At 36.0% G+C, this 23,044-nt stretch overlaps 2 protein-coding genes across 12 annotated transcripts in view; both read right to left on the bottom strand.

Moving 5' to 3' along the window:
• mdm1 (Mdm1 nuclear protein) overlaps positions 1-3,617 on the bottom strand; it is a 30,033-nt gene extending 26,416 nt beyond the window's left edge. For 3 of the 8 annotated variants that reach the window (XM_041977144.1, XM_041977146.1, XM_041977145.1), the window contains exons 1-3: positions 3,306-3,617; positions 735-852; positions 401-547 (exon numbers count right to left, since the gene is read on the bottom strand). In XM_041977144.1, coding sequence (XP_041833078.1) covers positions 401-547; positions 735-852; positions 3,306-3,323 — 283 coding nt within the window. In that variant the 5' untranslated portion in view covers positions 3,324-3,617. The remainder of the gene's footprint in view (positions 1-400; positions 548-734; positions 853-3,305) is intronic. The other 5 variants (XR_006009238.1, XM_041977142.1, XM_041977139.1 and 2 more) reach the window with 4 other exon arrangements.
• A 260-nt stretch (positions 3,618-3,877) lies between these two features.
• LOC121634481 (ras-related protein Rap-1b) lies at positions 3,878-22,393 on the bottom strand. Of its 4 annotated transcripts, XM_041977148.1 has the most exons (9): positions 22,274-22,346; positions 21,828-22,194; positions 11,162-11,234; positions 9,629-9,697; positions 8,256-8,312; positions 8,017-8,157; positions 7,681-7,824; positions 7,280-7,372; positions 3,878-7,192 (listed from the first exon to the last, which is right to left on the bottom strand). In XM_041977148.1, the coding sequence occupies exons 3-8, from the start codon at positions 11,216-11,218 to the stop codon at positions 7,286-7,288; spliced, it is 555 nt and encodes a 184-aa protein (XP_041833082.1). In that variant the 5' UTR covers positions 11,219-11,234; positions 21,828-22,194; positions 22,274-22,346; the 3' UTR covers positions 3,878-7,192; positions 7,280-7,285. The 4 variants fall into 4 exon arrangements, with proteins under 4 accessions (XP_041833082.1, XP_041833081.1, XP_041833083.1 ...); XM_041977147.1 differs by lacking the exon at positions 21,828-22,194 and having other exon boundaries at positions 11,162-11,231; positions 22,274-22,393; XM_041977149.1 differs by lacking the exon at positions 21,828-22,194 and having other exon boundaries at positions 22,274-22,365.
• Positions 22,394-23,044: the final 651 nt, after the last annotated feature.

The raw sequence follows: 23,044 nt of genomic DNA, 5'->3' as shown, positions 1-23,044 counted from the left end.
TTTGCTTTCATAATGCAACTCCTCGTGCTCCTTCCAGATTGCTGAGAACTGCTTATCATTGGCTCCTTCCTTCCCAAAACTGTGGAGCAGCTTCCTTGTCTATTTCAAAGCCTCACCAACACTTTTAAAGCTCATCTAAAGAACCATTTTTATTCTCCAGAATTCGAGTCAGATTTTTTTTTTTTTTGGCATTTCAGTTGATTTTTATTTTCATGTTCATCTTTCTACTCTTTCTACTTCTTTTATGTCCATTTTATTGCCATTTCGTCTTTTTAGTTTTTATTTAGATTTTTGTTTAATCTTTAGATTTGTGCAGCATTTTGGTCAACACGCGTTGCTTTAAAAACCTACAAATGTTTATAAATAAAGTTGACTTGACTCTTGATCTACAGTTTCCTACCAGCAGAGGGCGACTTCTTGCGAGGTCGGGTGTCCAGCTCAGACTGCTGCTGAACATCTGGAGGACAGAGCAGAGAGCTGCAGGACTGAGCAGCACCGAGCGGGCCGAGCCTCCTCCGACGCTGGAGAACTGGTTCTCTGCTTATGCCTGCAGACATGTTGATGAGAAACTGTCATCTCCGACCTGCAGATCAGTTTCAGAACAGATAACTATCCATCTTCTATATCAAACCTGACAAAGATTATTTTTATTGACTGTAAACTAAACAACAGGTATGAAAAGTTGTGGTTTCTTGTGATGTGAAAAAAGAAAACTCCCTCAGAACCAGGTTTACCTTCATCCTGGTTCTTACCCATCTGGTCGGAGCGAAGGCCCGCTAACGGGGCGCTGTGCTGAGGAGACATACTTCTGGACCGGGGAACCCTGTAACTCTTCTGGTATTCACTCTGACACTGAAACACACAAATCCGGTTTCCATTAACGTTTTTACTCTGATTTAGAGGATGTGAATCTGAAAAGGTTTATGCAAACAGTAAAAATAGAGGAAAAAATGCAGAAAAAGAAAAGATGACATTCATATGATGTTTCTGTCTGTTTCAGAGAAGATCTGACAGTTTGACCTGGCTAAGACTAAACTTGTATTACTCTGCAGCTGTTTCTGTTTCTTCTGCTGAGTTTATTCACTGAATTTCTAGGTGCAGTCAAGGTACTGATGGGATGCAAGAATCAGCAATTCCAAATCCAAGACCATGGTCCACAGCCAGAAAAGGGTGGAGTGTTCTCTCTGGGTTGGGAATAAGGTCCTACCCCAAGTGGAGGAGGTCAAGTGTCTCGAGGGCTTGTTCAGGAGTGAGAGAAGGATGGAGTGGAAGATCGACAGGTGGATCGATGCAGCGTCTGCAGTGATGTGGACTTGATTTAGCAGTTGAGTAACATTCCTACCCTCACCTATGATCACGAGCTGTGGGTAGTGACCAAAAGAACAAGATCGCAAATACAAGAGGCTGAAATGAGTTTCCTCCGCAGGCTGACCGGTCTCTCCCTTAGAGATAGGGTGGGAGCTAGGTGATCCAGGAGGAGCTCAGAGTAAAGACGCTGCTCCTGAGTTGGCCCAGGCATCTGGTTAGGAAGCCTTCTGGACACCTCCCTGGTTAAATGTTTCAGCACGTTCCAACAGAAGGAGACTGTAGGAAAGACCCAGGACATGCTGGAGGGACTTTGTCTCTTGATTGAACTGGAAATGCTTCACAATTCCCCCAGATCAGCTGGCAGAAGAGCCCAGATGGTGATGGAAGTCTTGGCTTCCCTGCTCAGGCGGCTGCTATAGCAACCCGAACATAAATAAGTGGCAAGAAAATGGATGGATTTTTTTTTTAACAGCTTTTCAAAAGATTAACTTTTCTTTTCTAGTCAACAGAAACATTACAGCCGTTGTGTTACTGGACTTTCCTGGTCAAAACTGGGCTACATTTTGTTTTTGTGTAGTTAAAATCTTTCATGAAGTCACTGATATTCTCCACTTTTACCAGAAATGTACTTATTTATTTACTCCATTTTATTTTTAGTATTTTACCCCACAGTTTTGACAACCCACACTTCTAAAATATTTGTGTCATTCTAATAAATCTAATGCAGGAATCTCATAATAAACTTTAATATTTATTAAGAGATTATTAAGAGATGCTGTCAAATGGAATTTTATTGTATTCTTGCGCAATGACAATAAAGCTTCTAATCCAATCTAAGGGATCATTGTGCAGACCTTCACAACAACCTGTTGGATCCATTTGATTTAAGTTAGGTGTGTTGGAGTAGGAAACATTTAAAACGGGATAGGGGCCCTTAAAGATCAGAGTTTCTGATCTAATTAAATTAACCCATGAGCCACTGAGGTGGGATATTTAAATTTAAATTAGATTAGATCAAATTCACTGTTGATTTATGATTTCAGGTTTTAAAAAAAATGCAAAAAAACTTTGTTGAATCTTTACAGCCCAGATACATGCCAAAAGGTCATCGATGGCTAGAAAAAAGCCGTGTCTGCCACTAGGTGGTGCCAAAAACAGCTGAGCTGGAGTTGGTTAAGTGACGATAGCAGGTAAATAGCAGCAGAAATAATTGGAAAAAAGGAAAAAGTAAATATGTAAACTATTGATGTTGTATGTTTGTTTCAAAGCCAACACTTTTTCTCCTGAAAGCAAAGACTTGAGAGAATGATGTGCAGATGAGAAAAGGCTTGGTTAGTGTTGATTTGTGTGTTATCTTTACAAAGAACTGTTAGTAATAAATTCCTTTTTTGTTTGTTTATTTATTGTTTGTTTGTTTTTTGCCTTTATGGTGATATATAGAATTACTGAATTTTGAGGCTGTCATAAAAAAATGTTTATATTCATTGCACTTAATAGTTGAGGTTCTACTTGCACTTTATTTTTACAGTCAAAATAAAAATAAACAAAAGTTGGACCAAAACTTGGAAAAATAGCTTGATGTTTTTAGGGTTGATCAAAAAAGGTAAATATTATTTCGTTGTATGATTTCAGCGTTGTACATGTGTAGCCACTGTGGAAAATTTACTAAGATTACCTATATAATAAAACAATGCACTCAGATGAACGCTGATGACAAAGGCAATCAATCAGAACGTTGAGTTGGATTACTCGAATAAATCAGATTAAAATCATATTGGTCCTGTCTCTGCTGTTTCGTGAACAATATTGTATGTTAAACCAATGCCGAAACGTTTAACTGTAACTAACTCCGTAAAATAAAAAAGTTAATTAATAAAAAAAACAAAGACGCTTTAAGTTTAGACTTCAGCAGCTACTAAGCTAGGTGTCTACGTCCGTTGGCTACAATTTGCTTGGCTAACCCTTTGCTAATGCTAACACCTGCTGTTGTAGATTACCTTGAACCGGACTGTCATGGCGCTCTTATTTGTGGACCAAACGTCGACAAAAGTCACGCCTCGGTACCTGCGCAGGACTCCCCATTCATTACATAACAAAAAGGGTGCGTTAACAAATCACTTAACATACCGAAGTTGCATTTACCAGCAGGCTAATTAGTAGCTCTGCTTCCCCGCAAACTGATACAGCGTTAGCAAGCTGCCGTTGCCATGGTAGCTCATTGTTATATGGAAAGCCAGAGGGTCATAATTCGCCAACTTCGCCACCGTAGAACTTGCTTACCTGCTGTTTGAAACATTTTTGCCCCGTTGAAAATTAAGAATGACTCAAAATCACAGTTTGCTGTTACAAAATTGCACCACTTTTATTTATTTAAGGCTTTTTAGTTTTTACTTTACATTTGGCTTCACCCCCCCTCCCCTCCTTTCCCGCTGCTGCTGTGGGTTTCGGTGATGGAAGAAACATGTTCAGGCCACTTTAATACCAGTTCTAGACCTCCCAGTGAGATTCTAGCCTGATACTTTACTGGCTGAACTGGTTTCTTTTACATTTCACTGGTCATCATGCCATACAGAGAAAAAAGAAGCAGATTTATTTCAGTAATGAAAAAACGTTTTCCTTATGTTTGCATCGGGCTGCAGCTGCAATCGTCATTTCAACGGCAACATGGCATAAAAAGAAATAGTCTGAGAATCTATTACAGAGTTTCTGGTTAAGGATGTATATAATATGTAAATATAAGCAGTGAACATACATAGTTTACAACACACTAATGTAGTTATAGCAGATATATGGATTACACATTTCCTGTAAAACCATTACACAACTATCTGCTTACAACTACATTACAATGTCTTATTCCATTTATTATTATTTAATAACTGACTATAAATGTTAATACTTCAAAATGTTAACTGTTAGTAAAAAACCCTATTACCATAACTGTTAAGGCCACAGGATGCTTTAAAAGAAGTGCTTGCAGACTGACTCCACATCTGCCACAATATCATGAATCTTAGCCTGGCCTTTGTCATGAAATATTACAAAAGTCACATGAAATGACAAATGCCACTGCAGCCTGTACGTGTGGAGGCTGGAAAGGTCTGAAAGCAGCCATGGCTTCAATAGCGACATCTAATTTTTAAATCAATAAGCTGCAAATAAGCATTCAATAAACTGTTTCACACTATAAAGTTGCAAAGAGATAAAAGGACTTTTTAAGGATTTGTCTACACATGAACATAATCACAAAGTAGAATTCTATATGAATATATTTTCAATACTACAAGGCCATTACCTATTACTTGTTATATTTATTAATGAGATATTCTACATTCAGAAATAGTTTTCATATTAAAGAATGTAGCTTGATGTTAAACATATTTTCATAAAAGTTGGTGTGTTTATTAAAGGAGTAATAATTCTTAATGATGTCCTTGTATCTCTACATAATAACCCATAAAGCAAGAAAATACAACCAAAAAGCTCTGATGGAGAAAGCATTTTGATTTAAAGGCATTTTTTGGATCATATAAAATTTTAAACTATCTCAAATTGTGCAGATTTTAGGTAGGAATTTTGACATTAAGTATTTTTTATTAGTATATCAAAATTTTAAGATGTAAAGTCACAATTTTGATACTTATTTGGACTCTAGCAATACTATCTCAAACTTTTAAGATACTACATCAAATTAATTATCCTCATTCTTTTTTGTGTGACAGAACTTGACATCACAATGGCTTCACCGTGGCTGCAGACAAACCTTTCAACCCGGAAACTTCTGCTCGGCATGCAAACAGTTGCAGCATTTCCTGGAGGTCAGATTGCGTACTGACAAAAACATCAACATGCTACATGACGTAACGTACTGAGAACCAGAATACTGACAGCAGTACCACACCGTGCCGCAGTACTCCCAAAAGTACACCACTGTGCACAGCAGTACTCACAGAGGTCACTGGTCCAACGCCGTTTCTGTAAGCCAACCACTCGCATCACATGTCAAGCAGAAGACAGACACCTGATGGCTTTTAAGCAGCTGCTTCACAGGCCACGCCCTATCCACAAAGGGGCAGGGCTAATATATTAAACTCAACCCCCATCTGGTTGGTCTCAACCAGCTGTGCTACGTTAAATTGAAACACTGACATCTTATTTAAAACCCTTTCTTTAACTCATAAGGACGTTCACATCGAAATCATACAGTTGTAGGTGGTTGTCCATGCTAACATCTTAGCAAGTTTGGTCTTCCAAACCATGATGATTTTAAATATGTCCATCAGTGAACAGGAGCATTGACTGCCAGGGCCAATTACTCAGTGTTTTCCTCTCAGATAAGCTAATAATATTAGAAATCAGTTACTAATATGGTTATTAATGCAGAAACATCACTTGCAGCTGTTTAGATCAGTAATTATAACACAACCCTGCCGGGCCAACTTAGCCACTGGCCTGGATCACTGTTGTTACAGAGCTTACATACACTCAAAACACACTCACAAAACACACACACACACACGCAGTCAAAGTACTGGACCAGTGTGAGTCTGCTGTCTAAAGGCAACATGTCTGCCCTGAACAGCAGGTCCAGAGTTAGCTCACTGTGCTGCTATGCCAACAAATTAGCTCACAGCTCATAATGCTAATACCTACAAAAGCCTAACAGTACTGTTTGTTTGTACTGTTACTAATGCGTCCTTTTAGACAATTAAACTGCCTTAAAGACAATTCAATAACTTCACAAGATCACAGAGTTGCTTAAATTCGTAACATTAGCTTTGGCCAGTAAAGGTTGCTATATAAACACACACAGGACATTTATTTATTATATCTTTAGATATTTAGATATTTAGATATATATATATATATAGATATATATATATATATAAAATTTGGGGGGCTTTTGTTGTAAAAGAAAATGCTAATAAAACTCCGCAAACGGTATTTAGGCATAGCATTCCCTCCTTAATTTACCAAAGAATTTCAGTAGCTAATTCACACCGTTACTAGATGCTAGTCCAAAACCAAAAAAAATGACTATTTCTTTCACTTGGGATATACTAAGATTGCTAACATCCCAGCTAGCTGCGAGGCTAATAAAATAACCTAAAGTTAACCTAGAGTTAACACATGTAAATCTTCAACATTCTTTCTGAATGTTGCCAAAACACGTTCTGTGTTAGCGGTCGGCTAATTCAAATTAGTTTCTTGCTAGCAACACAGTGAGCTGACGCCACGACCTGCTGCACCCCTCCCACTCCCACCCAAAAAAAATAAAATTAAAAATCAGACATTAACCGACTTAAGATCTTTTCACACAGAATTATAATAATAACCACTGTAATAATTATCACAGGATCCACAGGTTCAACCACAGCCACACACAAACACACAGTTAGCCATGTTAGCATGTCACCTTGTTAACTGTGGTGCCAACATGGCTGATGGTCAAACTGCATGCAGCTGGCTTGGGACTGCTGGAAAACAAGTAAAAGGAAAAGAAATTAAAGAAACATTAAAAATCAAAAAGCAAGCGGCCAATCCCCAACAAAGAATGACCCAGCAAAGAGCATGATGGGAATTGCTGTTTAAATCTTGGCAGCTGTTTGTATAACCCCCCCACCCCCCCCTCCTCCTCCTCCCATTCCTGCAACAGCAGAATCTTCATCATCATCATCATTGCTGCCACAGTCTTTTGATGTTTGGTTTTTGTTTCCAAGGCAAAAGTCTCCATTAAATGGTATGGTACGGGGATGGGAGGCGTGGTCCTCATGGTAATAGAAGTCAGAGGGGGCTGATGTTGACGATGACATGTTAAAGCGGTGTGATTGGCTGGAAGATGTCCTGTGATTGGTTGGTTTGTAGGATATCAGTCAAGTGAAAACTGGGGAGGAAGAAAACCAGAACATGTGTAAACTTTCAGTTTATAAAATAAAAGAGCGTCTAGTCACATCAGACTTTGAATCCTCACCTGTCATTAGAGAAGCTGACAAGTGGACTTTTTGCGTGTTTTTCCCTGAACTGGACTCTTCCTGTTAATCTGCCGGACAAGGTCGTAGAAGATCTACACACATACAAACGCAAACTTCATAATCAAAAGAAAAAAAGGCTGAAGTTTAAAAAAAAAATAAAAATCAAGGAACAAAATGTGCTGTAAGTTTCCCAAGGCTTCAATTTGAGGCGCCAACTGTTCAACATCTAAATACTCAAAATGGCTAACAAAATATCTGATCATAATTATGCTGATGATACTCAGCTCTATATCACTGTCCTACCAGGGGACTCTTAATTGCGTGCCTCAGTCAAATCAATACTTGGATCTGCCAGAATCTTTTTTTCAGGTCAATAAAACATGCCTGCATGTGTGCTCACCTCGTTGACGTTAATCTTGCTCTTGGCTGAAGTCTCCAGGAAGGCGCAGGAATTCCACTGACGGGCGAGGCCAATGCCCGACTCTTTGGCCACAACACGTTCCACCTCCAGGTCACATTTGTTTCCAACCAGAATCATGGGAACCTGCAAAGTCCCACAAAATATTTACATTCATATTGGGAAAAAAAGTCAGTTACACAGTTATGTAACCACCATAAAATGTTTTGCTTTCTCAATATATAAAAATGGAGAAGGTAACATACTTCTGGAGACAAAAAATTGTTAACAAAAAAATGAAATGATTTGTTTTTGATTTGTTAGAAACGTGTGTCGTACGTCTTCAGTGTCCTTCACTCTGAGGATCTGCTCTCTGAGGTCCTGAAGATCGTTAAAGGTGGACTGAGCCGTGATGGAGTAAACCAGAGCAAAACCCTGACCGTTCTTCATGTACAGGTCTCTCATCGCCGTGAACTGCTCCTACAAGCAAACAAATATAGACACAGATCATCAGCAGACACTCAAACCCACCACACCTGGACAACACTGTAGTTTCCTTCCCAACAGTCAGATCTTACTGTTCCTGCTGTGTCCAGGATCTCCAGCATACACTGCTGTCCATCCACCTCCACTTGCTGGAGACAAAAACAGAAAAAAATCAGTAGATTAAATGTTTTTATCATAATTTTACATTTTTTTAAGTAAACTACTGGTTTATATCACTTCTGTCTAACATTTTTTGAGATATTAAACCATAACATTGGTTTAAAATATAATTATTTGGAAGTTTTATCCACTGATTTTAATATTCCAGTGCAATTAAACTTTTCCAGAAAGCATGAGGAGCCTCAGACCCAATCATGTCCACTCAGCTGTCTAGTCCACAGATGAGCTAACGTTAAATGAGCTCAACTTAAGGTCAGAAAAAAATAAAAGGAAAAAAAAAAAAACACTATTTTTGGAATTAATGGAATATTTTAACTAAAAAAAAAATTGTTTTTCAAAATAATGATTTCTTTTAATAAAAAAAATCTCTGTTAATAATGTTAATAATTTTATATTTTAAAAAGAAATCTGGATTTATTTATTTATTTTAAAATGATTTCTTCTCTATTTCTCTAATTTTACCCTTTTTAAAAATCGTTTTTTTCTGAATCATTTTTTTAAAATCAAAAATCTCTATTTTTCTGAATTAAAATAATTTTACATGAATTTTTTAAAGTTTTTTTGAATAAACAAATGTTTTTAAATAAAAATTCAAATTAACTCTTTCTTAATTAAAAAAATAATTTTACATTTATGATTCCTGAATCAATGCAATTAAAAAAATCTACATTTTTTATTTTTCTTCGAATTAATTGAATCATTTTACATTTGAAAAAATTCAATTAGTTTTTTTTAATTAATAAGATTTTTCTTGCACAACAAAAAATTATCTTCTGGGTTTTTTTGTTTGTTTTTTTATTAACTAAATGCTTCAAAGTTCTGCGAGAGGCCATGCCCTTAGCTTCAGGAAGCAAAGACAGAATAGTAAACAAAAGAGCATCATTTATTGTCTCAGGGTGATCATTTAGTTAAACTGGTCTCAATCTTTTTACTGTCAACCTACAACTCAACTACGTGGTAAAAAATAACTGCTAACCACGTAGTTGTCATACAACAGGCTTCAGTTTGAAACAAACTTTTTCCTATTACTTGTAAAATTTAGGTGTTGACAGTCATCTGATGCAAAAATGACTCTGCAGCCAATCAGAATGAAGTATTCACCCATTTAAAAGTTTTATAAATGAACTAATTCCCTGCTGAAACATCCAGTCTGCCTCCAATAAGTTACCAAAGCACACGTAAACACTGACTACTGGAAGAAATGTGATAGTTAAAACAAGATCAGATATATGAACATGGTGATGATGAAGAGGAGCAGTGATGAAGAAGGTTAAAGCCCGCCTACCTTCCTGTAGGAGTCCTCTATCGTTGGGTCGTACTTCTCCACAAAGATTCCCTGAACAAACTGGACAGTCTGGACACAGAGCGGGATGAGGGGAAGTAGGACAGTGGTGTTAATGGAGCTCTGTTCTGCTCTCCATTGGAAGTCATTAGAGTGGAATTAATGTGACACACTGACACGTCTCCATTATTTCATCTGGAGAGAAGCTCGTCTTTGTTGTGACTGACAGCAGTGTGTTTGTGTGTCGGAGCTGAAGGAGATCAGGCTGACGTCAGCCTCGTTCTCAGAGAGATGAACTGAAAACTCCAGAAGACTGATCTCATCTTCTCCAAAAGAATATATTTAAAATCAGCTTTATTCTCAAACATTCAATCTGAAAGCCAGACAAAATAAAAGCTACAAAAATCTAATTACTTTAGTTGATTTGTGGATTTAAATTAGGGCATCACATTGTTACAGCGCCCCCTTATGGTGGACTGGAGATTATTGAAGTTCTGGCAGTTAATACACTCAATCCATTGTTTTGTTTTTTAAATTACAACTAAAACAAAAAATATTAAGATATGATAATAATAAATAATAAATAAAAATAATAATAAAAAAAATAATTTTAAGAAATAAAACAATTTTGTCCATTTTGTTTCTTTTGTTTATATCTTATATGAGCAAAAAAAAGTTAAATAATTGTTAAATAAATTATTTAAGCCATTTAAAGGGATAAAACAATTTAAAAATAAATAAATAAACAATTATGTAATAAAAAAAAAAAGAACAAATACGGTCTTAGCCATCAAAATCTAAAAAGAAAAGTTTAAAACTGAATATTTTACATCCATATTCTGAGTTCACATTTTTAACATCAATTTTCAGCCTGATTAAATTTTATTGACAGTTACTGATTTATCTGCAGTACAAACAGGTTGTTTTTGGTTTTTTATCATCTTAGTTAATTTATTTTACATTTTAATTATTTCAATTTCTATCATTTCAAGTGTAAAAAATATGAAAAACTGTTAAATGTTAAATAAACATAATAAAAACTTAAATCTGTAATTTTTTTTAAATGTAAGTTTTCACCTTCGTTTAACAGACTAAAGAACTTTCAGGCCACAAATCTGCTTCTACACAAGTGTTTCTGGACCTTTGAAACTGGACTAAACAAGGAGGAGTTCTGAGGTCAGATGGGTCCACGTTTCAGCTGACTTTGGGAAAAAAAACTGATGTCTGCTTCAGTGTCCATGGAGGACTTCATCGGTGTCCATGGAGGACTTCATCGGTGTCCATGGAGGACTTCATCGGTGTCCATGGAGGACTTCATCGGTGTGAATGTACCATTGATGCAGAGGTGTATGTTTTGGAGAGACTTACGCTACCATGAAGGTGATGTCTTCAGGTCACAAACTACAGATTTATGTTTATGTTGCATTTTACGAAACCTCGTCTAATGTTCGTGTTTGACGTTGTGAGCTCGGTGGATCTCTGAGCCGCCAGCTGCTGATTTAACTGAAAGAAACTGTTGTAACTGCTGGTACTCACCAGAGCCGACTTTCCGACGCCTCCTGATCCTAAAACAACCAGTTTGTATTCACGCATCCTGTCTGTCTGTCTGCTGGGTGAGAGACATAGACAAAAGGAGGGAGAGACAGAGTAAGAGAGAGAGAGAGAGACAGAGACAGAGGGGGGGGGGTTACTACATCACTCCTGGACATAATTTTCCAGCAACCAATCACAGAGCAGCATTACTGACAGCTGAGAGCACCTGGAGCTGTCAGACCATCAATTACACACAGAAAAGAAAAAAAAGTCCTTCCTGTCACTGGGAGGTAGTAATTACCCAGCATGCATTAGGATGAGTTCATGAAAACATTGAGGTCACATGATCAGACAGCTGGTGGCGATGTCACCACACCAGAATTTTTCCTGGTTACTGTTGCTATGCACCTATCCCTTCGTGTTTGTGCATACCAGTCATGCCTCATTGTGTGTGCGCAGCCTGCGGCGTCATGGCAACAAGAAGCAACATGTCCCGCTCACACACCGATTTACTCTTCTATATTTGTGAGGACATGATTCAAACCTGAACAGATGCTTCTTTAGGAGACAGAGTTATCATATAGTGCATTAATTAATCACGTTAGATGAATGTTTCTGGATTTGTTGGCAGTCAGCAGATGTTCACTGGTGTCGTCTTTTTTCCAGCAGATGAAGGATGATTATTAGTATAATGAAACGGAAGTTTAATTAATTAACTGGAAAGTAGGTTTGCAAAGAAAAACCAAAACAAATAATCCATTTTTTTTTCATTTCTATTCTGTTATTTAAATTATTTTATACTATTAATTTTTAATCATTTTTTTCTTTTTAATGTCTGTACTGATTTATTTTTATTTGGATATTTTACAAAAAACTTACATTTAAATCAGAATATTTTTTCTCATTTTTTTATATATTTATCAATTTTGTACAAATAACGAGTATATTTTAATGTGTTCTGATTTTTTTTTTTTTTTTTTTACTTTGAAATTTATTTTATTCAACATCTTACAAGTAAAAAAGGCCATTTACCGTCTTATCCTAAATATTCGATGTATTTAAATTTCTTTGTTTATTATGCTTATATTATTATTTTATAATTTATTTTTCATAATTTATTTGAAATGTTTGAAGCATTTTATTTTATTATTTTAAACAGACAGTTCTATTTTTTTTTTAATATTATTTATTCTTAATGTTTTATTTTAAAAGAAAATATTTTAAAGAGCAATAATGGAAAATAAAATTTGAAAATTGCACTTTTATTCCTAAAATTACCTGCAGTTCTTATAATAAAAATTTTATATAAACTTTTTTCCTTTTATATCTGTTCTTTAGTTGTTTTAACCTAATGGCTGCAGCTACATCAGAAAAAACCCATCTATATCTATATTTTAAAAATTTGGGTTTATTTTCCCTGTGAAATTGTGGTCTTTGTGATGGTTTGTTCGCATATTTTAAATCTAACAAACCCAGATAAAAAAAAAGTCTGAGGTTGCTTATTTATAGAAAGAGGATTATTCCTGCAGCTGAAACCTGCAGCAGCGCTTCTGTGATTTATAAATACATTTTTTAGCCTTGTTGTCAAACTCTTTCACAGGCTCACATCTTAGTCTGAACTGGATTTGGAGCATGCTTCTCTTTGTACAAACTCACACACCAGTGAATGAAACCATTTTACCTCCTAAGTCACAGCCTTCCCAAACAGATGTATAGAATCCACAGAGTACTGTATATAACCTCTTACACTTTATGTATTTGCTTCTTTTTAATAATTTAAAACCACAGAACACTAAATTATGACTCAAGAAGCAGAAGACAAACAGAAAAGTAAATATAATCAAGTTTCCCTTTTAAAAGAGAGTGTTTACTTTATAGGAAGGGAACGAAACTTTAATCCAACCAGAGTAAGTCAGTGAATGTGCAGCTCTAACAGATCAGGTTCAGTTAAAGCTGCAGAATACACAGAAATTTACTGATTTATTAACATCGTCAATGACAAAATTTTGACAGGATACAAAACAAACGCAGGTCTACTAATGATGGACGCATCCCATTTAGAGAAAGTCCTGCTTTTGTTTAATTTTCTACAACAAACAAGGTAAAGAGATGGAAGCAGCCCCCGTTAACACATTTTTGCCACACAGCATGCCCTTTTCTGAATATTCAACCATTATATTGCTTTCTAAATATTGTGCAACCATGTGTTCAATACTGCACAAATTTAAGAATTCTGCTCATCTAAAACTATTTATATGCACATTTAAAGGTCGCAGATGGTTTCCTCTGCTAAATAGTTAATATCCTAAACAACTTTCAGGATCTTAAAAACAAAAGGCAAACATTCTTATTTGAATTTATTTCCAAAACAAAAAAAAGATAAATTCCTATAATTGTAATTTCTTCTCTTTGTAATCAGTTTTAAACTAGAAGAAATTTTAAATAATAAAATTATTTCAGAAAAAGTGCAGATTGGCTAACATTTAATCCTCACAAGGACAGATAAACCAGTACACACACACTGAGCTTCTCATATGTGTTAATGAGGGTCTGCTGAGGTTACCATGGTGACGAGATGAGAGTGCATGTGGTTAACAGGTGGTTCTCTCTAAATGTCATCTTCCCGCTGTGCTATTTACCCAGAATTCCAGTTTCTGACCCGTCAGCTCGGCGCAGCAGAGCCAGCGATGAATCAATAAACCTGACGACGACTTTAAGCCTGATCAATTCTCTAAGTGGTTCAGCTCTTTGATTTTCTCTGAGCAACTGTGACACCATTTCATGTAAGTTTACAACATTTTATCTGGTTATTTCTTTTTTATTACTATTTAATAACTTTTCAATTCAGCTTTATTTATTTAAAGATTATAGAATTCAATTAACTTCACATTAGTCCAATTTCTAATAACTGTGTTTAATTACCTAACTAAGTAAATTGTGTGTTAATAGCAGTTTTTGCTGCTTTTTTATTGTTCCATTTAAAAATACTGGGTCATGTTAAGCTGGTAGTTTTGGAACAATAAATAAAATGGCCATGAAAGTAATTTCAATAGATTTTATCTCGTTAGAAACTGAACATTAAAACATTTCCATCTATTCTCATTCAATTTAATTATAAATAGAAAACTGACATCTGGACATCATGCAGTTACAACTACTGATCCCTAGGGGAAGATATTCCCTAAAACAACTACTGACCAGGAAGAAATAAGAAGGAAATCGGGCTCACTGATTGGCCGGGGCCAAAAGACTCTTCACTGCAAGTAAACAAAAGAGCAACTATAAAGAACGCAGTCGGGTTTCTGTTTTTACTTTACTGTTCAAACCTGATGCAGTTTTTACCAGAACCTGTTCAGTATGAGCAGCAGGAGAGGAAGCCAGATATTCACCGTGTTGCGCTACAATGCTTCCTACATAAATCTCTTAGGTTCATCGGATGTTCTATTTGCTTTCACACTGCAAGCGAATGGCACCAAGGTTCACTTGGAAGTGCAGAAACTGGACACATTGAGGACAAAAGAAGAGGAGTCAGGACTGAAAAACTATCTACAGATGAACAAGATGTGGAAGTGAAATCCAGTGAAGACCTGAACCAGAACCTGAGAGATGCATCCAACGGTTGATCCATCTACTGTTGGCCGAAACCTCTTCAGACATAGTCTCTCTCTGACTGTCAAGAAGCCGTTCTTAAGGAAGGGAAATGGAGAAAAGGCTGAAGTATGTCACACGACACAAGAACTGGACTGAAGATCAGTGGCAACAGGTCTGATGGAGGGATGGATCCTCCCCACCCAGAACCCGGACCTTAGACTGAAGCAGTGTGGGATCATCTGGACAGAGAACCGAACAAATGGCAGAAACATCCAAAGAAGTCATTTGGAAAGTCCTTCAAGGATCCTGCAGAACTATTCCTGAAAACTACTTTTAGTTTGTCTAAGAGACTGGGATGAAGAATAAAGCTGCTCGGACCGATTATTCACTTTACTCTGCTGTTGCCTCATGTTGAGGTCGCTTTAAGATGTTTGCACACAAGTGTGTAAAAGATTTGAAAATACAATAGACTGCACATAAAGACAGAGAGAAAACAGTATAAGCCAGTTTTTCCCTGCTAAGGTTTGAACAAATTTTTCTCGCGAGTTCCAGCTCGTTTGATGAAGATCATGACTGAACTCAGGTGGTTCGTTTTTTGAGGATGTAATCTGAAGTTCACATTTCTGACACCAGTTTCTATTTCAGGCACCAACATTTACACTGATTACTTGTTTGCACCTATTCCCTCATGACAACCCTTCACTTAGCAACAGTGACCTAGCAACCACACCAAACATTCTAGAACTACTAGGACACACCCCCTTTGCGGGTTCATGGTGTAAACACCACAAATCTGCAGCAACAGTGTGATGCCATCATGTCAAAATGGAGCAAAATCTCAGAGGAATATTTCCAACATCTTGATCAATTCATCACAGCAAGAATTAAGGCAGCTCTGGAAGGAAAAGAAAGTCCGACTTGGGACTAGAAAGGTGGACCAGTGAATGTGTGGTGCCACACCAGCACTTTAACCTCTGCTAGATCAACAAGGACTGTCCCTTATATTGTCAATATGGGGTAAATTGTGATTGATAGTTACCCTTTAGGTAATCTACAGAAGTTTTCCAGGCATTTATTTCCCATCCAGGAGGTTTACAATCCAGCCACAAAATGTAGTTTTTATTCAGAGACTGTCTGGTAAATCCACGATGACAACAGCATTATTTATCATATATTTAGCATAAAAAGATCCCTATCACTACTATGTTGCTAAGAGACCTCTATTTAGTTACTTTTGCCATTTATTCGGTATAGTGAAAATAAATAAAATATATATTTAAAAAATTTACAGAAAAGAAGATGGAAAACCAAAAGGTGTAGGCAGAAGTTAGTAGCTTATAAATTGCCTACCCATTACAAAAAAAAATACCAAATGACCCACTTCCAAACAAAATTGACATTAAATAAATTAAAAATAAATTAATGAAAAAAACCGACCTGGACATGATGATGAAGCCACTTCCTGTCAGACTTTCCACCAATCAGAGAGCTTAGATTGACGGTAACGTCCAATCAGGAGCAGCCAAACATCAACCAGTGAGCAGAAAGTTCTATGTGTGTCTGAAAAGAAGAAAAACAAAGCTCCTCTATGGCTGGAATAAAGCCAAGAAGACGTTTCTGTGGTGGCGCCACAAAGCAGCTGAGCTGGAGTTGGTTTAGTGAGGATAGCAGGTAGTGTTGTTTAGTGAGATAGTAGCAGAAGTACTCGAAATGAGGAAGAAGTGGAAATATGGAAATAGTTTCTGTTTCAATATTTTCAATATTTTTTTCTTCTAAAAACCAAGACTTGAGAGAATGATGTGGCGATGAGAAAAGGTTTGGTCACTGATGATCTGTGTGTTAAAGGCTTCAACTTCAACATTTCAACTTTTACATTTAAAAACATTAATAATAAATAGCAGGCCGACGAAAAAAAAGTAAAACATGTCTTGGAGTTTTAATAGTTAATGTCATCACCTGGGCTACCAGAAGCTCAAAACAGGAGTCAACAACAGAATCAGCTGTTTGACATTGGCAGAAAAGATTTGGGAAGCTTGCATGAGTACAACACACACACACACACACACACTGCTACTCATCCCATGAATGCATTTTACTTATTAATGTGGCTCCATCCAACAGAATGAGATTACTGAGAGGTACTGTTATAAGAAAGAATCAATCCACCAAACACTCATTTACTGACCCTTTCTACCAAGTTTATGATGTAAACCAAAATTTAAAACAAAAAATATGCTCAATTTTTGTTGTTTGAAGCTGTTTTAAACCTTTATGAAAATAAGGTGACGCTCAAAACATCATTCAGAATGTTAATTTACTTTTTCTACTCATAATTCAGTGGGAAAAATAATTACCAAACATTTTCAGATTCATTTCTAAAGCATCTGTATATGATTAATAATTCCCTATAACCCTAAACTATGTAACCTGCTGATGACGATACATAAAGCTACATTTGGGAGGAGTTTCTGTCTGCAGTTTAAGTGTAAGTGAAAGCATCAGCAGATAGATTTCAGTGCCTGGAGGTGCAAACAGGGCTTGTCTCGCTACATCGCTGCGATGCAACAAGTCTGAACGAGCGTGGCAAACCACAGAGAGTCTTGGACTGGAGCAGTGTTAGGGGAAAAGGGCAAATAAAGACAAAGGTTTCTATAATTTCCAGTTGCATCATTCTGGAAGATTTTCCAATCAGCATAATAACAGGTGAGGGTGTCAGGATTGGGTATAAAAGTACTAAATTCTTCGTTTTTAACAAACAAGGATGGTTCATGGCTCACACGTTGGGTCAAACTCCATCAATATGCTTAAAAATATTTCTAAATAATAGAGTGTAAAGAACTTTAGTGTTTTAGCATCTATAGACCAGAAAATTGGAAAAAGTGTGGAAATAATTTTGAGCAGACATATTCTACTTGTGTTTAATTTCAGCAGGAAGATGTCAGAACTCATTCTGCATGACTTCAACTGTTGGAGCGTCATAAAGAGAAGAATCAGAAAACAACCAGCACGAACTGTGGAGCAGGTGAAATCTTGGATTCAGCAGAAATAAACACATAATGCTCCAGAAAACATAAATAACCAGGATTCTCGGTTCATTAAAAAGTCATATTAAAAAGGTAGCTGATAGAATATTATAAAAAAAATGACTATCCAAATTCTACTGAATGTTGCTGCTTTGAAATGTAATTTGTTCATATTCTCTAAATGCATTAAAGTCGGTCACTGAAGATCGTTTCTCTGTCGTCTGTTTTTATTTTATTTTCCTTAAATCTTCTAGAAGACTTAGTTTGTCCAAAAAATTGGTCTGATGAGGTATTTCGAGTTGATCAAAAATCATGATTTATTTTACACTCCAGAGGAAGCTGAAAGCGTGACACCAAACAAATCTGAACTCAATGCTGCTTAACAAAATCAATCAAACTGACTAAAGAATAGAATTCTGATCTGCATGCAACTATTTAAATAAGTTTAAGTCTGAAATCTGAGTTTTTCTTGGTTTTTCTTAAGTTTATTTGGATTTTGGCTTCGTAATCTCATAAAAACTAGATGCATTTAAACTTGATGTAAAATGTTTGTCATTGTTCTTACCAAAACGTATTTTGTATCAATTAGCATTAATGTCATTGTTAGCTGATATTATCTTTAATACTATTAAAATTACTATTGATGTCAACTGTTGATGTTCTATCGATTAAATTATCATTTATTTCTTCATGAAAATAATCAAGTAATTTCTTACCTGAAACAAAAACGTTTCACTTCTGAAATGCTGTTTTAATTTTTATTTCAGTTAAAAACTAATTACCAATCCCCAATTTGAAATTATAAAACAGAAATTAATACTTCAACAAATTTTTAAGACCATAATTTTAATTCTATAATTAATCTGAATTATTGCAAATATTGAATTAAATTAGCATTCATATATATATATATATATATATATATATATATATTTTTTTTTTTTTTTTTTTTTTTTTTACAAAACAACCAACAAAGAGAAGACGTTAAATGAGCTCCAGCTCAATGAGAAAAGAAAAAAACTACATTTCTGCTGGTTTTGTGCTGGTGAATGTGAAGAAAGCTCCAGTTTCTTCACAGTTTCACAAACATCGGACGTCTGAACCACAGTGACTCACATGCTTCGTGTTTGTCATTATTATTTTACTAATGAAAGGAAAACATTAGGCATCAAATATGAAGGTGATTTAAAGTAAAATTAAATTAAGGAAACTAAAAGAAAATAATAATGGAATCATTTTATTCAGCTCCAAACTGGTTCTGAATTTTCCTTTTAACTTTTACATCATAGCTAACCTAACAAAACTTTTGTTTTAGAGAAGTTTAAATCTAAATATGGCTGAAAAAACTGCAGTTAAATATTTTGCTTGGCTTCTTCTTCATTAAAGTACGAGTTTAACTCCAACATTTAACTCTTTTAGCTCCGTTTTGGTCGCTCTGCAGGACTATATTATTTTATATTATATTATATTACATTATATTACATTACATTATATTATTCTTATAGTCCATCCTTCCTGTCACGGCACCTCCACACATCGGATGGCAAACGTGACATTTTTTGTAAAATAAGAGAACAAAAAGCTTTTACAAACACTAACACAACGGCATGAACAGATTTATAGTTAACATCTGGAGTTTTCTTCACAATAAAATAAATTTACCCCATAATATTATGAAAACCTAGTTGACTTTATGCAGTTACAAGCTCAAGTGTGGCTTCAGTTCTCCAGGGTTGAAGAAATCACCCGCTGGTGTGATGGAGGAATGCGTGGTGCATGTAGGGGGTGCGTGCATGGCATAGATATTCAACCGTGCTTGAATCAAATCTGGTTGTTCTAGACAAGATTGTGCCACTTTCCTCAACTATATTTAAGTTCCTTGTTAAGTGAATAAACCTAAAATGTAGTAAATTTTCAGTTAATGCCCAAATATTCCCGTTAATTCCCATGGAAAGTTTTTCAACTTTGAAAATTCCTGAAATTTTGCAATCCTGATTGACATGGACTAAAAGCTTGAGATTTGGTTGATTATTAAAGATAAAACTCGACTTTTCCCCCACAAACAGAATCACTGAGAACTAGAAAAGAAAAACGAGTTGCATGTCCCACCTGGTCCACAGATATTTCCTCCTCACACTTTTCATCATTCCAGTAATGTCCTGAAGGGCAGATCCAGTTTTTAATGTTGGTTCTTTAACATTTAAACCTCAGCAGAGGTAAAAATTCTGCCTTTCGTCGTCTTACTGCTGCAGCCATGTTGTTTCCACATACAAACAGCAGAGCCTCGTTTTCAGTTTGGTCAACAAGCTCATTTACAGCGGAAACTACACAGAGATCCTTTTCTAAGAGGGCTGGCCACCTTTTAAAATCAAAACTCAATCGAATCAGTATGAAAAACGTTTACATGAAAACTGGACAAAGTGAGAAATAATGCAACACGACGCACACTCGCTGGAAATAAGAAGTCTTCTTATTCTGAGCCAAAAGCTTTACTGAACTCGTAAATCTGCAACTACGAAATGTGAACTCGTAAATCTTGACCAGAAAATATCGGTTCATGCATCGACAGCGATGCTTCAGGGTCGCTGTTCATCGACCTGCAGAGGTCACTGGATCATAAAATGATCTGGACCAATCAAATCACAAGAATCCCTCTTTGTGTTCACAGAAAAGCAGATAAAATATCCAGTCAAAATACTGGATCATTTTACTGATTTTTCAGGTAAAACTAAATTATGCATTATTGTTCTAAAAATTAAGTATATTTGATTTTTAATCCAGCAGTTATCACCTGGAAACATGCAGCTTAAATTAGCTGAATACTGACAGATACAAAATTATTTTATATTCATTTAAATAGCATTTAACAAATTAAACAAAAAGCCTCGAAATGATCCAATTACAGCTGTTCAGGCAGCATTTCAAGTCTTTCAATGGAAAATAATTTCAGAATTAAGAAGCTGCCCAGTTTTTCATACATTTACACATTAAACAGAATCAAATGTTTTTATAAACTAAACCAGCAACAGCAAAGCTGGAATAATTAGCTGATCCATGTATTTGGTCGCTGAAAAAACTGGCCAAATAAAAGAAATCCTGCAACTAAATTTAATGTTTTAACTTTTTTTTTGCTTTTTTTTGTTTGTTTTAAGTTTTATCTTTTTTCATTTATTCAACTTTTTTAAATTTTATTATTTTTTACTTCAGTTTTGTATTTAGAACAGTGTGCACTCACACTTAACAAGTATATACATGTAAAAAAAAAAAGAAAAGAAAATACTATAAAATTGGTTCAAGATTTACACAATCTGTATCTGCAGAGCTGCAAATATTTTTTAGACCTCTTAATGCACTTTTTGAAACCTGGAAAATTTGGTGAATTTATTTGCAATTAAATATTACTGAGATTAAATATTTGGAGACTTAATAAAATGTACATTTAGCTTGTGAGGTGAAACATTTGTTAAAAACAGAAGGAGGTACAGTTATGTGATATTAACTGGACATAAATAATGTAATTATGTAAAGTTAAATGGAATAAAAAATTAACTTTTCTCTGTATTTGAAGACTTTTGTACATCCCCTCACTGAGACGTTTGTGCTGAGTTTCTGCTTCCTGTTCTGGGGAGACCAGAAACGAGTTTGTTTATGTGACACAGCAGGCTAAGAAACTGGAAATAAAACCACATCTCATAAATACCAGCGATGCATGAAGTTCAGTGTTCAAAGCATTTTTATGAGTCACTTGTTAGTGTTTTCTCCATTAAGTTCCTGCTCTATTTTTATCCCAAATCGCATTGTATCTCTATTTTTGAGTGTTTCGTGGTGCTGTAAGGGACCTACTGAAGGAAAGTTTCTGGAGGAGAAAGAGGGTTTCCACATTCAGATCCCTGAGTCAAGCAGAACTAGGTGGGGCCTGTCAATAGTCTGTGTTTGTTTGTTGCTGACAGTACAACCAGAGGAATAAACCAAAGCTTTGTCTGTACATAACAGGATGTCAGCCTGACACATAAGGGCCTCCAAACTCCTCCACTCCGTAGTCTGTCTTGACTTACTTCCTCTCTTTATCCTCCAGAAGAGCAGCGGGGGTTCCGCAGCTCTGTGGCCGCCTCACGACACTCCCTGCCCGGTCTGCTCTGCCAACAGGCCCCGCTGCTATGGAGGACCTGAAACAAACTGCAAGCCGGAGCACAACTCTACCACCCAGAGGCAGTCACGCGGACGGACAGACAGCCGCCGTGATGCCGCCCAGCAGTCTAATATAAACTGTTTAATCGTTAACGGAGCCTCTGTCTGTCTGTCCGTCTGTCCACCGGTCGGTCGCTTCCGCAAACCCAACCCAGCTCGGCACCGGCCTGTCTGCCTATCTGTCTCACCCGGCCTGTCTTGACCTGACCCGGGCCGTTCCGGGTAAAGCTACAGCTAAAAGATGGAGCAAAGAAGAGAAGAAAAGATAAGAAAATTTGAAAAAAGATAAACGAAAGATATGAAGCGGACTCACCGTCATCCACCCGTCCGCGTTTCTCTCTCTCTCTCTCTCTCTCTCTCTCTCTCTCTCGCTTTCCCACTTTAGGTGAACGTCGCTTTATCAGAGCCGCTCCCTCCTGCTGCCGCTTATCAGAAGTCAAGCTGCGGGTGGTAAACCAAGGCACTTCCTGTTAAACTTTTCAGAATAAACTCTTCAACAGGTGAAAATAGACAAAGATTAAATATTAAACAACTCTTCATTTAAACTATGAAATAATTTATTAGAAAGAAATTGGACTTAAAACTAAATAAATCAAACTATTTCTTTAAAAAATTGCATAAAATGGCTGAAAAGTAATTGCCACTGTGAATATTGAGCCTCTTCTTTTTTAAAAACTTATAATTTTTTACAATAGCACTTTATGTTAGGCACTGGTGATGTAAGCACTTTCAGTACATTTACTTTGAACCTTGAATATTAGCACTTTAACCCCTTTATGCCTTCATGCTTTAAACAAACCACTCCTGGCCTTATCTCCCTAATTTATTGAATGTATTGTCTATTAGTAATTAATTGCTTTTAATTTATTTAATATTTTTGTTTGTTTTTTTCTAGTTTTTTCCTTTTTGGTATTTCCTTTTGATTTAATAGTTATAAATCAATACAGACGTTAAGTGGTTAAGGTCGCTTTTAACTTAACCAAGAGCCTACTATCTCTAATTTGTTTTACATGTTTCATTGTAATAATTATTTTAATGGTATTGTGCATCATGTGGTTCTGATGTAATTTGTGTTGATATTTTA

This window comes from Melanotaenia boesemani, chromosome 23, assembly GCF_017639745.1.
Source record: "Melanotaenia boesemani isolate fMelBoe1 chromosome 23, fMelBoe1.pri, whole genome shotgun sequence".
Classification (NCBI taxonomy): domain Eukaryota; kingdom Metazoa; phylum Chordata; class Actinopteri; order Atheriniformes; family Melanotaeniidae; genus Melanotaenia; species Melanotaenia boesemani.
The sequence above is the reverse complement of the archived record's forward strand: the minus strand, read 5'-3'. Positions and strand labels throughout refer to the sequence as shown.

Coding starts and splice junctions, on each gene's coding strand:
- LOC121634481 (XM_041977147.1), bottom strand. CDS start 11,218: ATGCGTGAATACAAACTGGTTGTTTTAGGATCAGGAGGCGTCGGAAAG. Junction 9,698..11,161: donor GCGTCGGAAAGTCGGCTCTG/GTGAGTACCAGC, acceptor CTCTGTGTCCAG/ACTGTCCAGTTTGTTCAGGG. Junction 7,825..8,016: donor GAGTGAAGGACACTGAAGAC/GTACGACACACG, acceptor GGGACTTTGCAG/GTTCCCATGATTCTGGTTGG.